Raw genomic sequence first — 13,871 nt, 5'->3', positions numbered from 1 at the left:
CAATCGCCTTCTCAACCTGGCCCACGGACGGTCCAGGAATCAGCATATTTCTAAATGAGTAGAATGTGCCCTTTTATTTAAAATGCATCTCTGGGTTATTTGTGGGGCCTGCCTGGTGTTTTTACGTGAGGAGAAGGTGTGCTTTTATTTAAAATGCACCTCTGGGTTATCTGTGGGGCATAGGAATTCGTTCATTTCCCCCTCAAAAGCCCACCACATGGTCTGAGGGATGGTGGACCGGCCCCCTGCTGAAAAAGGTTGCTGACCCCTGCTCTAGAAGATCTCTCTCTCTCCCCCCCACCTCTGTTTAAAATAAGGTTACCAGATTTTTTTTCAATGAATCCGGGGACACTTTAAATAAATGAATAAATACATACTACATGTTTGGGACGTTGATGCTTCAGCGATGGCGGTGGCAGAGGGGCAGCCGCTGCCTTGACCTCAACCGCTATGTTTCCTCTTCCTCTGAGGTTCCTATCTGCTTTCTCCATGAGCCTGGGCAGCCCCTGAGTTGTTGGTTCTTCAGTGGTAGTGGTGGTGGTGAAGCAGTGTGCGGTCAGGCATGGAAGGTAGAAGAGGGCCAAGAGTGGCATTCCTACTCGCGTGCAAGCCGGAGGGCCGGGGATCCCTCAGCTGGGAAGGGAGGCTTCCCGTTGCTTAACTGACTGATGCCCGCCCCCTCCTGCTTGCACTCCAGCTCTGATAGGCAGCGAAGCGTCCCTTTGCAGCTGAGAGATCCCCGTCCCTACTCCTGCTTACACACAAGTAGGAGCTGAGAGTTAGTGTGGGTGTAGTGGTTAAGAGCGGTAGTCTCATAATCTGGTGAACTGGGTTCGATTCCCCGCTCCTCCACATGCAGCTGCTGGGTGACCTTGGGCCAGTCACACTTCTCTGAAGTCTCTCAGCCCCACTCACCTCACAGTGTTGTGGGGGAGGAAGGGAAAGGAGAATGTTAGCAGCTTTGAGACTCCTTAGGGTAGTGATAAAGCGGGATATCAAATCCAAACTCCTCTTCTTCTACTACTACTCCTATAGGCAGCATGAAGCTGAGTTGCTGGGGTCAGGGAAGGTGGAGGCAGCCCGGAAGCTCCATCTTAGAGGCCCTGCACCAACCTCATATGGGTACTTCTGAACAGCTCCTGAAGCCAGACAGAGCCAACTGCTCCGGGCTGCTGAGACTGCCGCTGCTGCGTTTCCTGGGGACATTAGATGAAATCCAGAGACGTTCCGGGGATGGAATTTGTCCAGGGACTTATCCGCAAATCCGGGGACTGTCCCTGGGAAACGGGGACATCTGGTAACCCTAGTTTCAAAACCTCCAAAGCAGGAGAGCCCACCACCTTCTGAGGGAGTCTGTTCCACGGTCAAGCAGCTCTTACATCCTCCTTAAACTGGGGTGCCCAGAACTACTCCCTTGGAGAAGCCAGATTGCTATTACTGTGTTAATGAGCAGCCCTGCCAGGAGCTGTGGGATTCCAGTTCCCATGAGCGTACAACCACCCACCCCGGCACGGTCAATAACCAGGGAAGATGGGAGTTGTAGTCCTGCAACTCGGGAGTACTCTCGCCCCTCCCTCACCGTCCTATAGTAAGTCAACCCCAAATGGGCAGGGTGGTGACTCAGATGGGTGTGTGTAAATAAACCCAGCTCAGAGAAGAACCGGCACTGTGAGGACTTTCCCGTCTCTCCCCAATTCCCAAATTCAAAGACAATACATTGTTAACCAATTCCACATTTATGTGAATCAACAGAAATTGAGTTGGTTTAGTCATGACGAACACGCAGGAACATGTAGGAGACGTCTGCCTTTTTTGGCGTTGCTTTTAAAAACTCAAAATGTTACTGGGATAACAGAGTTGGAAGGGAAACCCCCCCCCCTGCAGATATACACATACGGACGGACGGACATTACACACCCTCTGTTCTTGAATATAATTGGTTTTAACTGTTTTTAATATTGTGTTTTGATTTTTCCCAGACTAGAACTTTGGGACATCTAATGAATGTTGAGAGGGTTGAGGACAGCTAAAAGAAAGGACTTCTCCATGCAGCACAAAGTTAACCTATGGAACTCACTCCCACATGAGGCAGGGATGGCTGCCAACGTGGATGGCTTTAAGAGACAACTGGAAAAATTTGCAGAGATGGCTCTCAATGGCTACCAGCCATGAAGGCTAAGCTCTGTCTCCACATGCTTCTGCATACAAGTTGCTGGAAACCACTAGAGGACAGACTATGGCTCTTGTGCTCAGATCCAGCCTGCAGGTTTCCCCTTGAGACTGTGAGAACAGGATGCTGGACTAGATGGGCCATTGGCTGGATCCAGCACGATGCTTCTTAGCTTCTTCTGTTCTAAAATTCATGAAACCTGCACTGAGATCACTTCCTGAAGGGCATATAAGAGACAATTAATAATACCAATACTACTAATAGGTCAGACTTGTACAGCAAAAGGTGGCCCTTCCAATAGCCAGGCCCCATGTCTTTTAGGGCTCTGTAGGTCATAAGCAGCACTTGAAAATACACTGGGGATCTTGCACAATTGTTTCCATCACACAAAACACATGATCCCCATACCTGGATCCAGTCCACAGTCTGGTTGCTGCAGTAGAACTAACTCAAATAACTACACAGGCTTTGTTCTGTTAGTAAAGTCACTTCAACAACGTAGACAGAGGCCAGAGAGAAAAGTCTTGATGACACTTTACTGAGCAAACTGAAAAAACCTGGGTATCATTTGTGGAGAAAGGAAGAGAGGCTGTGTCTTTCTTAGTTCAGGCAGGAAGACGCTTAACTAACATACAGAGTTAAAACTCCCTCAGAACTGCTACGCCAGTAAGCATCATGCCACTCTGTCTGGTTGCTAAGCAACTCCTTCCCGCCCCCTAGGGTAAGCTGGCTTCCTGAGGACAGAATTAACCCTTAGGCAGCAAACTGAATGATCCCTCCTCTTGGACTCCCAACATGTTCATCTTCGTTGCTTCATCACTTTGAAGAGCTCTTCCAGCTTGAGGGCTACACTCAGGTCTCCATGGACCTGAAGCCTCCCGCAGACGTAGGCATTCAAAGGATGGAGCTCCCCCAGAATGAAGGCCTCCAGGTCACTCTCAGACACCTCCAACACCACGTCGGGACTGTGGTCGGGCGGCCCAGGGCCTATTCGCCCACGTCCTGCAGGAAAAAAAAGGGAGGAAGACCAGTAGGCCTAGGAATTCAAATCAGGACAGCAGCTCTTGAAACTGGTGTTCACTAAATAATAGAAAAGGAAAATTTGTTGGAGGTTTGCTAGTCCAGGGCAGGAACTTCAGGACAGCGTTTTAACTACAGCATCCCTGACTGATACCACTCTGCTAACATGGAATTTTGGTTAAATCCATTATCTGTGAGGTGGGTGTCACATATTCAAGAACGCTAGCTGGCAAGAACTAGCTTAGGATGAACCTAACAGCTAAATGCTAAAGTGAAAAACAACTTCAGTTCTAACAGGAGTCAGGCTGAGTCAGGGTTGAGTCAGGGTTTCCAGGGACTCTGGTTGGATGGGGAGCTGGGGCGGCAGAAACGGTTGGAGAGAGGATGAACAGCTAACATGATATATATTTTGCCAGATTAGTGCCTGTCCTAACAGAAATGCTCCCACAGGATTTTTGGACTGTGTCCAGTAATGCTTTACTGAATAAACTTGGAGTTTGCTGTGGGCCTCTGTGTTGTTGTTTGTTTGTTGTTGTTGTTATTTATTGAATTTATATACCGCTCTATACCCGGAGGTCTCAGGGCGTTTCACAGAACAAAATCAAAATACAAAACTTGAACCCCCCCAAAGAGAATTTCACACCGCTTTAACTACTTAGAAATTAGGAGTTTCGAAATTACTTATTGTAACCGTTGAGTGGATTTCTGTTTAATTTTGAAATGCTGATATTTAATATTATTCTATATTGTTTTAATGAATGTTGAATGTTATTTTATTTGCATATTGTATATTGTATTATGCATATTGTCTTATTTATATGATGTTAGCCGCTCTGAGCCTGCCTTTGGCTGGGGAGAGCGGGATACAAATAAAATTTATTTATTATTTATTTATTTATTTACTTCCAGCAAAGGAGAGCCCATCCTGTCAAACAGCTCTCACTATTGGGGAGGTGTCTCTATCATAAAATCATAGAATTGTAGAGGTGGAAGGGACCTTAAGGGGCCATCTAGTCCCACCCCCCACAATGTGGGAATCACAGCTGAAGAACCAGGCCACTGCCTAATGTTTAGGTGAATTCTGTTCCTCTGACATTTCCACCCGTTGGTTCTAGCCTTCCCCTCTGGAACAGCAGCCAAGAAAGTCTACTCTGCCTTCTGCAGAATGCACCTTTAAAAAAATACAAAACCCACAACGTCAAAGTTAGGATTTGCACATTCCCTCTTTTACCTGAGCAGTGAACACTGCTCTGTTCTGGCAGCCCTGTTTAGGGAAGTTTTTAATGACTGATGTTTTAATGTATTTTTAATCTTTTGTTGGAAGCCGTCCAGAGTGGCTGGGGAAACCCAGCCAGATGGGCAGGGTATAAATATTATTATTATTATTATTATTTATTATTAAACACCCAGAGCACTGTTACGCCCAGACTCTATGATCCCAACTCCACCCCACCCTGACAGGTCCTGAGGACCCAAATGGCCACCTCAGATTGGCCGTTTCTCATGTGATGTAACTAACAGGTGGGCCCCCTGGGGTTTGCCAAACATGGCTGTTTTCAGAGGCCTGGTAGACTTTCTCGGTGCTGTCGGTGGAGAAGCCCAACGGCTGGATCCAATGTACTGCCTTAGGGCCACCTACTTCCCAAAATGTACACATTGCTTGATTGTAAAAACCAACAAACACCCAACAAAGAGAAAACAATACAGTGGTACCTCAGGTTACATACACCTCAGGTTACATACGCTTCAGGTTACAGACTCCGCTAACCCAGAAATAGTGCTTCAGGTTAATAACTTTGCTTCAGGATGAGAACAGAAATCGTGCTCCGGTGGCGCAGCAGCAGCAGGAGGCCCCATTAGCTAAAGTGGTGCTTCAGGCTAAAAACAGTTTCAGGTTAAGTACGGACCTCTGGAATGAATTAAGTACTTAACCCGAGGTACCACTGTAAAATTATCAACAAGGAAAAATTAACAGCACCAAATTAAGGCTTTCAAAAAGTTAAAATGACAATAGGCTAAAAACAGCTTAAAACTCACATCAACTTCCTAAGCATCTGGGCGCAAGCTTGTCTAAACAATAATGTTTTTGGCAGATGCCAAAAGGAGACAGCAAAGGCGCCTGTCTGGTGTCAATAGGCAGGGAGTTCCAAAGTGCAGGTGCCGCCACACTAAAAGGCCAATTTCTTATGAATGGGCATCATGTAGCCCCGGCAACAGGGCCCTTCAAAGCGGTCAAGTGGGCATATGTGGGGCAATGAAATCTCGTAGGTACTTGCCCCACTTGGCCCAACAGCCAATCAGCAGGCAGTGCAGATCTCTGGGCACAGGTGTTCTATGCTGGCAAGGCCTCCTCACACCTGTCAGCAATCGTGCTGCAGCATTCTGCACTGACAGCACCTTCCAGATGTGAGTGAGGGAAGACCCACAGGAGAGGGCCTTTGTCAATGGCTTCATTCAACAAAAGAAACTGACCTGCAGAGAGATCAATGAAATAAGTAGTAGTCTTTGCTCCACTGGCCAGCCGGACATTGATCTGGTAGCAAGCCTTGACCTGGTTCACTAAGGATTCGGACAAGCAACGCTCCAACGCGGAGAGGTGCTCCTCAGCTTTAAACCTCCTTCCTTCACTGCTGCCGCCTGGCTCTGTGTGGACAGCGTGCAGTGGCTCCTCCATCTCGTTCTCTACTTCCACATGTTCAGCTGGAGAAAAAGGGCAATTGGTACGTAGGTTATAGCAGGCGTGGCCAAAGCAGGGCCCTCCTCCAGCTTATAATTATTTGTTGCATTTATATCCCACCCTTTCCTGCAAGGAGCTTGAGGCTGCATACATGGTTTCCCCCTCCTTCTCCTCCTCACTGAATGCCCATCGCAACCCTGGGAGGTAGGTTAGGCTGAGAGGCAGGGTTTGGCCCCAAGGTCACCCACTCATGGCTGAGTGGAGGATTGATTTGAGCCCTGGTTTGTCCTGGGTCCTCAACCGACACTCTAACCCAGGGGTCAGACAGTGGTATTAATGAATTATGATCCTTATCATTATCGAATCCATATCCCGACCTTCCTCGGGGGTTTTCCACACACAAGTGGCACATCTAAAAACAATTCCGACACATACTGGGAAAGATCTCTTCTTTAAAAGGCTTGTTGAAAAGGTGGTAGAGCTCATGTCTCCACTGTTGAAGGCAGTAAACGCGTCTGGGTACCAGTTGCTGGAAACCACAAGAGTGTCAGTACGCCTTTGAGCCAATGCCAACGACTGGGCTCAACAACTGGTTCTGCCCCGACTGGGCTGGGCAAACTGGAGGAGGAGGAGTTTGGATTTGATATCCCACTTTATCACTGCCCGAAGGAGTCTCAAAGCAGCTAACAATCTCCTTTCCCTTCCTCCCCCACAACAAACACTCTGTGAGGTGAGTGAGGCTGAGAGACTTCAGAGAAGTGTGACTAGCCCAAGGTCACCCAGCAGCTGCATGTGGAGGAGCGCGGAATCAAACCCGGTTCACCAGATTACGAGTCCACTGCTTTTAACCACCACACCACACTGGCTCTTCATCACACTTCCAGAGACCTTCCACTTTTGGAAAGCAGGTCTTAAGTGCAGTGGACCCACAACTGTGAGTTGTAAGCACCAAACTCAGCAGAGTATGAACAACACGGAAGAAAGCTGTGAAGCATAACTTCTTTATTTTCTAATAGCTACCGCAAACTAAAACTAAAGAGCTACAGGCATACCTCGGGTTGAAGTAGCTTCGGGTTAAGCATTTTTGGGTTGCACTCCGCGGCGACCCGGAAGTAACGGAGTGTGTTACTTCCGGGTTTCGCCGCTCACGCATGTGCAGATGCGCAAAATGATGCCACGCGCATGCGCGAAAGTGGCGAATCGCGACCTGCGCGGGTTGTGTTCGCTTCAGGATGCGAACAGGGCTCCGGAACAGATCCCGTTCGCCTCCAGAGGTACCACTGTACTGGCTTGCACGAGTGTTACAGCTCTCACTCAGCCATCTAATCACTACATAGATAACACTCAGACTCCCAGAGAGTCAGGCAGGAAGAGCAGTTTCCGCCCCCTCCTTTCCAAAAACATTGTCAGGAGATTCTTGCAATGGGAGGGGGTGAAAATGTCCACAAGGAGGGGAGAGGGCTCTTGAGCTTGGAGCCTGCTACAGGCATCTGGTCAGAAAGAACTGATGGGGCTAACCTTTGAAACCTTTACCTGCCCTTAAGAGGCCAGGGCACAGGTCCTATGGCTGGCCCCTGTGAGAACAGGATGCTGGACTAGATGGGTCACTGGCCTGATCCAGCACGCTCCTACAGTCTTTTGTTGCAAGCTGGTTGAAGGTTGCCCCGTGAGCTTCATGACCCAAGCAAGGATTCCAGTTGAGGTCTCCCTAGTCCAAGCCTAACACTACACTGTTGTATTACAATGGTATTACACCAAGGAGTGACTAGGGATAAACAGTAAGGACTGACTGCCCTAAGAAATTATTAATATTATTATTTTACTAAGTCATGCTTGGGGAGCTGACATGTGGTCACCTGTCTCAAAATCTCCATTTGGACGGGTGGCCACAGCCGCCAGGGTCTTGCCAAAGAACTGAAGAGCCAGCTGCTGAATGGTGCTGTCCAGACCTTCCAGTCCTGGGATTGAAGGCCTTGAGCCCGGCGCCTGTGGGACAGACTCCTGGGACGCCTGGAGGACGCTTCCCAGTATCAGTTCCACCCTGTCCACCTCAAGGCCCCAAGACCTGGTGATGTCATTGATTTCCACCTAGAAAGAAGAGAAGGCAGGGAATTTAGATCAAGGGCATGCGAAAATTGGGACCCTGCATATCTTCATGGAATTGTAGAATTGTACACAGTGGTACCTCGTGTTACATGCACTTCAGGTTACAGACGCTTCAGGTTACAGACTCCACTAACCCAGAAATAGTACCTCGGGTTAAGAACTTTGCTTCAGGATGAGAACAGAAATTGTGCAGCAGCAGCGGGAGGCCCCATTAGCTAAAGTGGTGCTTCAGGTTAAGAACAGTTTCAGGTTAAGAACGGACCTCCGGAACGAATTAACCAGAGGTAACCAAAGGTACCACTGTAGTTGGAAGAGAACTAAAGGGTCATCTAGTCCAGGCATGTCCAACACGTCGATCACAACCGAGGAGTCAATTGCGGGATTGTTTCTCGTGGATTGCAGGCCGAGAAAGAAAGGCCTTTCTCCACAGCCTTAGATGCAGCAGCAGCAGCAGCCGAGGCCAGTCTCAAAGGCCAAGCCTGAGCAGTGCCATCTTGTCCTCCTCTTCCTCCTTTTTCTCCAGCCAAGCTTCCTTGCCTTCCTTCCCGCTCTGTGCTGTTCTCTCGGGAGTTAGAGTGCCGGTGGTGGGGTGAGTGGGACGTGGCTCCCTGAGAGAGGGCTGGGGTGTTTGTGTGTGTGTGGTGTTCTTGCCTGGGGATCTGGGGAGCATGGTCTCAGCAGGCGAGGGGGTGCAAAATCTGCTCCCTCACGCAGTTGGCAAGGGAATGAATGGGCAGAAGGGCACGTGGGAGGGACGGAGAGAAGAAGGTGTCATCTCAGAGTGGGGCTACGGGAGCCAGGCAAAGGGAACCACAGGGGAGATGAGGCAGTACCCGAGCACGCTTGAGACCCCTCTGGAAGGATACGGAGGGGCAGCGTATAATACCAACCGCGCCCCATTTGCGGCTGGGGCAGCAGCCTCTGGGAGCCCCAGAAAGCAAAGATATATGCCGTATTTTTCGCTCTATAAGATGCACCAGACCATAAGACACACCTAGTTTTTGGAGGAGGAAAACAAGAGGAAAAAAAAATCTGAATCCCAGAAGCCAGAACAGCAGGAGGGATTGCCGCACAGCGATCCGTCTTGCTGTTCTGGCTTCAGCGAAAGCAATGTGAAGCCTCTTCAGGGCAGTGGGAGGAAGGCTCCCCATGCCCTGAAGAGGCTTTGCACGGCTATTGCAGCGATCCCTCTTGCTGTTCTGGCTTCTGGGGTAGCGGCACGAAGCCTGCATTTACTCCATAAGATGCACACACATTTCCCCTTACTTTTTAGGAGGGAAAAAGTGTGTCTTACAGAGCGAAAAATACGGTATTTTTTAAAATCAGAATTTATCAGAGTGCCTCTGACCATGTGCAGAGTGTTCTTCCCCAAGCAGGAAGAGAGGTCCGCCTCTTGCTTTTGGGAGGAGGGTGAACAGTTCCATCCAGGGCAAAGGGGGCGGTGAGGGGATGTGTGTGGTTCCCCACCACCTGGTAGCCTTGGGATTTCTCGCCGTGGCAGAAGGAGCCATGTCTCTTGTGTGTGTTCTGCCCCTCATATTTCCTCCTTCACATGACCTGCTGTCCCTGCAGATATTCCTTCTGCTCACTGCCACCCCCAGCATTCCCCTCCCTCTCTCCCCACAACCCAGCCCACGTTGCTAGGGAGCGAGAGGCGGGCGCCAGTCAAGCCAGCCCACAGGAAACACCAACACACTCTCTCTTTTTTAAGCAGAGTCCCAGCCTCACCTCTCTCTCTCTCTCTGTGTGTGTGTGTGTGTGTGTGTGAGAGAGAGAGAGATAGATTAGCAGATATTATTACCAGGAGCTGGTCTGCGATCCGCAGCTTCTCTGTTTGAATCTCCCGCAGGTACTTCTTAAATACAATCTTGCTCATGGCATTCTGGGCCGTCATCCGTGTGGCAATGTTGAGATCTTTCACCATCATGACTGACAGCAGCGGATCCCAAACACGGAACTGGACATCAGCCCCCACAGAGACCCACGCTCCATCCCGAGACATTAGCTGTAAAGGCCAGAGACAGTCGCAGTGAACTTTGTGATCCTCACAGGGAAACTTTCCCTGAGCAATTCCTTCGAGCGCAGTGGAAATAAATAAACCGCTTATAGCAGCAGTTCTCAAACTTTTGGGGGGATGCTGTCTCTTTGCTTCCATAAACTCATCCCCGGTGCCCTTTCCCCACTCTAGAAAAACATTATTCAGAGCAGCGGCTTGCACAACCCACTAAGGAAGATAATAACATAATAAAATTCAAAACAGTATCTATAAGTTGCACATTTGTTCAAAATCCAATTTAAACTATTTAGCACAATTAATTCAACAAAACTGATAAACTTGATCCAGCTGTTCAAAGCCTGGTAATCACTTGCACCTCCTTACCTGCCTCCCCCTGGGACCCTACTGCCCACTCTGGGGACCACACTGCTCTAATAGCATCCTTCATCCTAGAGCTCCCATCAGACCCAACCAGCATGGCCAAGAGTCAGGGATGATGGCAGTTGTAGTCTCACATCTGGAGGGCAACAGGTTCCCCACCCCAGCACTGATGGGCTGATTGGAGGGAGGCAGTTTCATTTTCCACTGTTGCTCCCCCCCCCCCCTTCTCCTGCACTGCTCTGAGCTTTCACCCCAACCGGCTCCCTTGGGTGTCCAGGGCAGCCTCGCTCTTTGGAGAAGCTTCTTTCGAGGTGGCAGCAACTCGCCTTGCATGGCGGGATGCTGAAGGCCCGTGTCCGGAGGTCCACCAGCTGCCAGTGATCAATAAAGGGCAGCACCAAAACCACCCCTGGCCCTTGGGGGGCTCGGATCCGCCCCAGACGGAACATGATCATTCGCTCATAAGTAGGCACTATCTGGAAAGGAAATAGAAAGAGAAGAGAAGTACTGAGAGGTGCAAATGTAAACGAAAGGAAGGCTCTTTCCATTCCCACCCTGCGGAGTAGACAATACTGGGCCCAACATATAAATAGTCTGCCCTGGTTTAAGGCAGCTCCCTGTGATCTAGTAAAGTCAAACTTCTGCTTGAAAAATATTTCAGGTGTTTCTTGTGAGATTGTTTAGGGATGCGGGGGGGGGGGATATATTGTCTAAGATATCCTATCCCAACTTGTCTGTACAAGTTCAACAAAATCAGCAGAGTTAACATTCCCCTTTTAAACACACACACAGCAGATAGCTTGCTCAGACTCGTCAGAGTCTCTGTAAATATTTCCTGGTATTTCCCCCGTTTAATCCCTCCTAAAATAAGACGCTACACAGTCTTCTGCAAAGTATAAAACGTTTACTCACAAATAATCATCTGTTCACACAAAGATTCCTGGAAGGCAGACTTAAAAGGTTAGAACATAGTTTAAATGTGGTGACTATCTCCTTATGGGAGAAAGCCCCCCTTCTCTTCTCTCGGCCTGGAGCCAAGGTGCATTTCAGTACAGTCATGCCTCGGGTTGAACGTGCTTCAGGTTGAGCGCTTTCGGGTTGCGCTCCACAGCGACCCAGAAGTAATGGAGCACGTTACTTCTGGGTTTCGCCGCTCGCGCATGCGCTCAAAATGACGTCATGCACATGTGCGGAAGCGGCAAAACACGACCTGTGCACGCACTGTCGCGTCTTACCATAGTTGTCAACTTTCAGATTTGAAAATAAGGGATCAGCAGCTCTAGTAAGAGATCAGCAGCTCTAATAAGGGATCAGCAGATCTACGGGATATCTAACAATCTGGGATAGCAGCAGGAAACGGCGCTGGAATAAGGGTATTTCCCGCAAAAAAAAAGGGAAGGTTGACAGCTATGCGTCTTACATTCTGTTCAGTATGCAAACTGGGCTCCGGAACGGATCCCGTTCGCATCCCGAGGCATCACTGTAGTGCTGTTGTTAAGATGGCATCGATAGAGACAAGAGAAGACAAGATGTTCGCCAGCCTGCGCTTCTGGTTCTTTCTACTTCAGGAGAGGCTACGTCCATCTCAAGTTACACATCGGAAGTTTCGTCTCAGTCCTAGAAAGCAGGAAGTTCTGGCTGGAGGACTGAGACAACCTTGATGTCTAATCTAGCCATGTTATGTTTGACTACACCTGATTCTTACATGCCACATTTCTGCCTTAGACAAATGGAGGAGAGGGCTCTCGATGGCCACTAGCAATGTCAGTGACCTGCATTAGGGCTAATCTTGCAGAAGAGAGATTTGCAAGGGAGATGAAACTGATTGGTTGGAACCTCCCTCCCACCCACCCAAAGCAAACAGGCTTCAGGTCTCCCCATCTCCAGTTCCTACCTTCAGAACAAACCAGGCCGAGATGGGGAAGAGGAGGATTGTGACCAGAAACACAAAAGTGGTGACCACCCCATGGCAAACCCATGACAAACACTCTTGAGGGGGATCTGAGGAAAACAAAGAGAAGCAAACTAATTAATGCACATTCACAGAGCACCCCCCCAAAAAAATCCTGGGAACTATAGTTTACCCCTCACACAGCACCATTTCACCAGTTCCCAGGAAGCTATGTGCTGTCAATGTGTGGTGTGGGTAGAGGAACACAAGAAGGCCGCATCCTGGACCCAGCCAGTGGCCCATCTAGTGGCCCTTCCCAGTGCCTCCATGGGAAGCCCAAAGGCAGGACCTCTGAAGGGCAGTGCAGGGTCTCCATCTGGTCAGCCAAATGTAAAAGGTAAAGGTACCCCTGCCCGTACGGGCCAGTCGTGTCCGACTCTAGGGTTGCGCGCCCATCTCACTTAAGAGGCCGGGGGCCAGCGCTGTCCGGAGACACTTCCGGGTCACGTGGCCAGCGTGACGAAGCTGCTCTGGCAAACCGGCACCAGCGCAGCACACGGAAACGCCGTTTACCTTCCCGCTATAAAGCGGTACCTATTTATCTACTTGCACTTAGGGGTGCTTTCGAACTGCTAGGTGGGCAGGAGCTGGGACCGAAAGACGGGAGCTCACCCCATCGTGGGGATTCGAACCGCCGACCATACGATCGGCAAGTCCTAGGCACTGAGGTTTTACCCACAGCGCCACCCGTGTCCCTATTATGTAGGGATGCATTAAATTTATATACCTCCCTTCATCCAAAGATCTCAGGGCTGTTCACAAGATACAGGATAAAAGCACAAATAAATACAGTGGTACCTCGGGTTACATAAGCTTCAGGTTACAGACGCTTCAGGTTACGGACTCCATTAACCCAGTAATAGTACCTCGGGTTAAGAACTTTGCTTCAGGATGAGAACAGAAATCATGCTCCGGCAGCGTGGCAGCAGGAGGCCCCATGAGCTAAAGTGGGTGCTTCAGGTTAAGAACAGTTTCAGGTTAAGAACAGACCTCCGGAATGAATTAAGTACTTAACCCGAGGTACCACTGTAGTTTAAACAAAAACAAAACAGAACACAACCCCTGCACAAAAATATTTAAAAGGCCATAGAATATTAACCAGCCAAAGGCCTGGTTTGAAGAGGAGCGTTTTCGCCTGGTGCCTAAATGTGTATAATGAAGGCACCCGCCAAACCTCCCTGGGGAGAGCATTCCACAAACGGGGAGCCACTGCAGAAAAGGCTCTGTTCTTGTGCTGACACCCTCTGGATCTCTCGTGGAGGAGGCACACAAAGAAGGACCTCAGAGGATGATCTCAGGGTCCGGGAAGGTTCATATGAGGAGAGGTGGTCCTTGAGGTTTCGTGGCCCTGAGCCATTTAAGGCTTTATAGCAGGGGTCAGCAAACTTTTTCAGCAGGGGGCCGGTCCACTGTCCCTCAGACCTTGTGGGGGGCCGGGCTATATTTTGAAGGGGAAAAAATGAATGAATTCCTATGCCCCACAAATAACTCAGAGATGCATTTTAAATAAAAGGACACATTCTAGTCATGTAAAAACATGCTGATTCCCGGACCGCCCACAGGCCAGATT

The 13,871-nt window shown here is 49.3% G+C and overlaps 1 protein-coding gene across 2 annotated transcripts in view; it reads right to left on the bottom strand.

Annotated features, from left to right (window-relative positions):
* Positions 1-2,687: 2,687 nt before the first annotated feature.
* The window catches only part of STOML1 (stomatin like 1), a 14,090-nt gene continuing 2,906 nt past the window's right edge, over positions 2,688-13,871 (bottom strand). For both annotated transcript variants that reach the window (XM_081020119.1, XM_081020120.1), the window contains exons 3-8: positions 12,245-12,351; positions 10,677-10,826; positions 9,775-9,978; positions 7,724-7,955; positions 5,663-5,890; positions 2,688-3,172 (exon numbers count right to left, since the gene is read on the bottom strand). In XM_081020119.1, the coding sequence (XP_080876245.1) occupies positions 2,970-3,172; positions 5,663-5,890; positions 7,724-7,955; positions 9,775-9,978; positions 10,677-10,826; positions 12,245-12,351 (1,124 nt within the window). In that variant the 3' untranslated portion in view covers positions 2,688-2,969. The remainder of the gene's footprint in view (positions 3,173-5,662; positions 5,891-7,723; positions 7,956-9,774; positions 9,979-10,676; positions 10,827-12,244; positions 12,352-13,871) is intronic.

This window comes from Podarcis pityusensis (assembly GCF_964106645.2).
Source record: "Podarcis pityusensis genome assembly, chromosome: 9".
NCBI lineage: Eukaryota > Metazoa > Chordata > Lepidosauria > Squamata > Lacertidae > Podarcis > Podarcis pityusensis.
The sequence above is the reverse complement of the archived record's forward strand: the minus strand, read 5'-3'. Positions and strand labels throughout refer to the sequence as shown.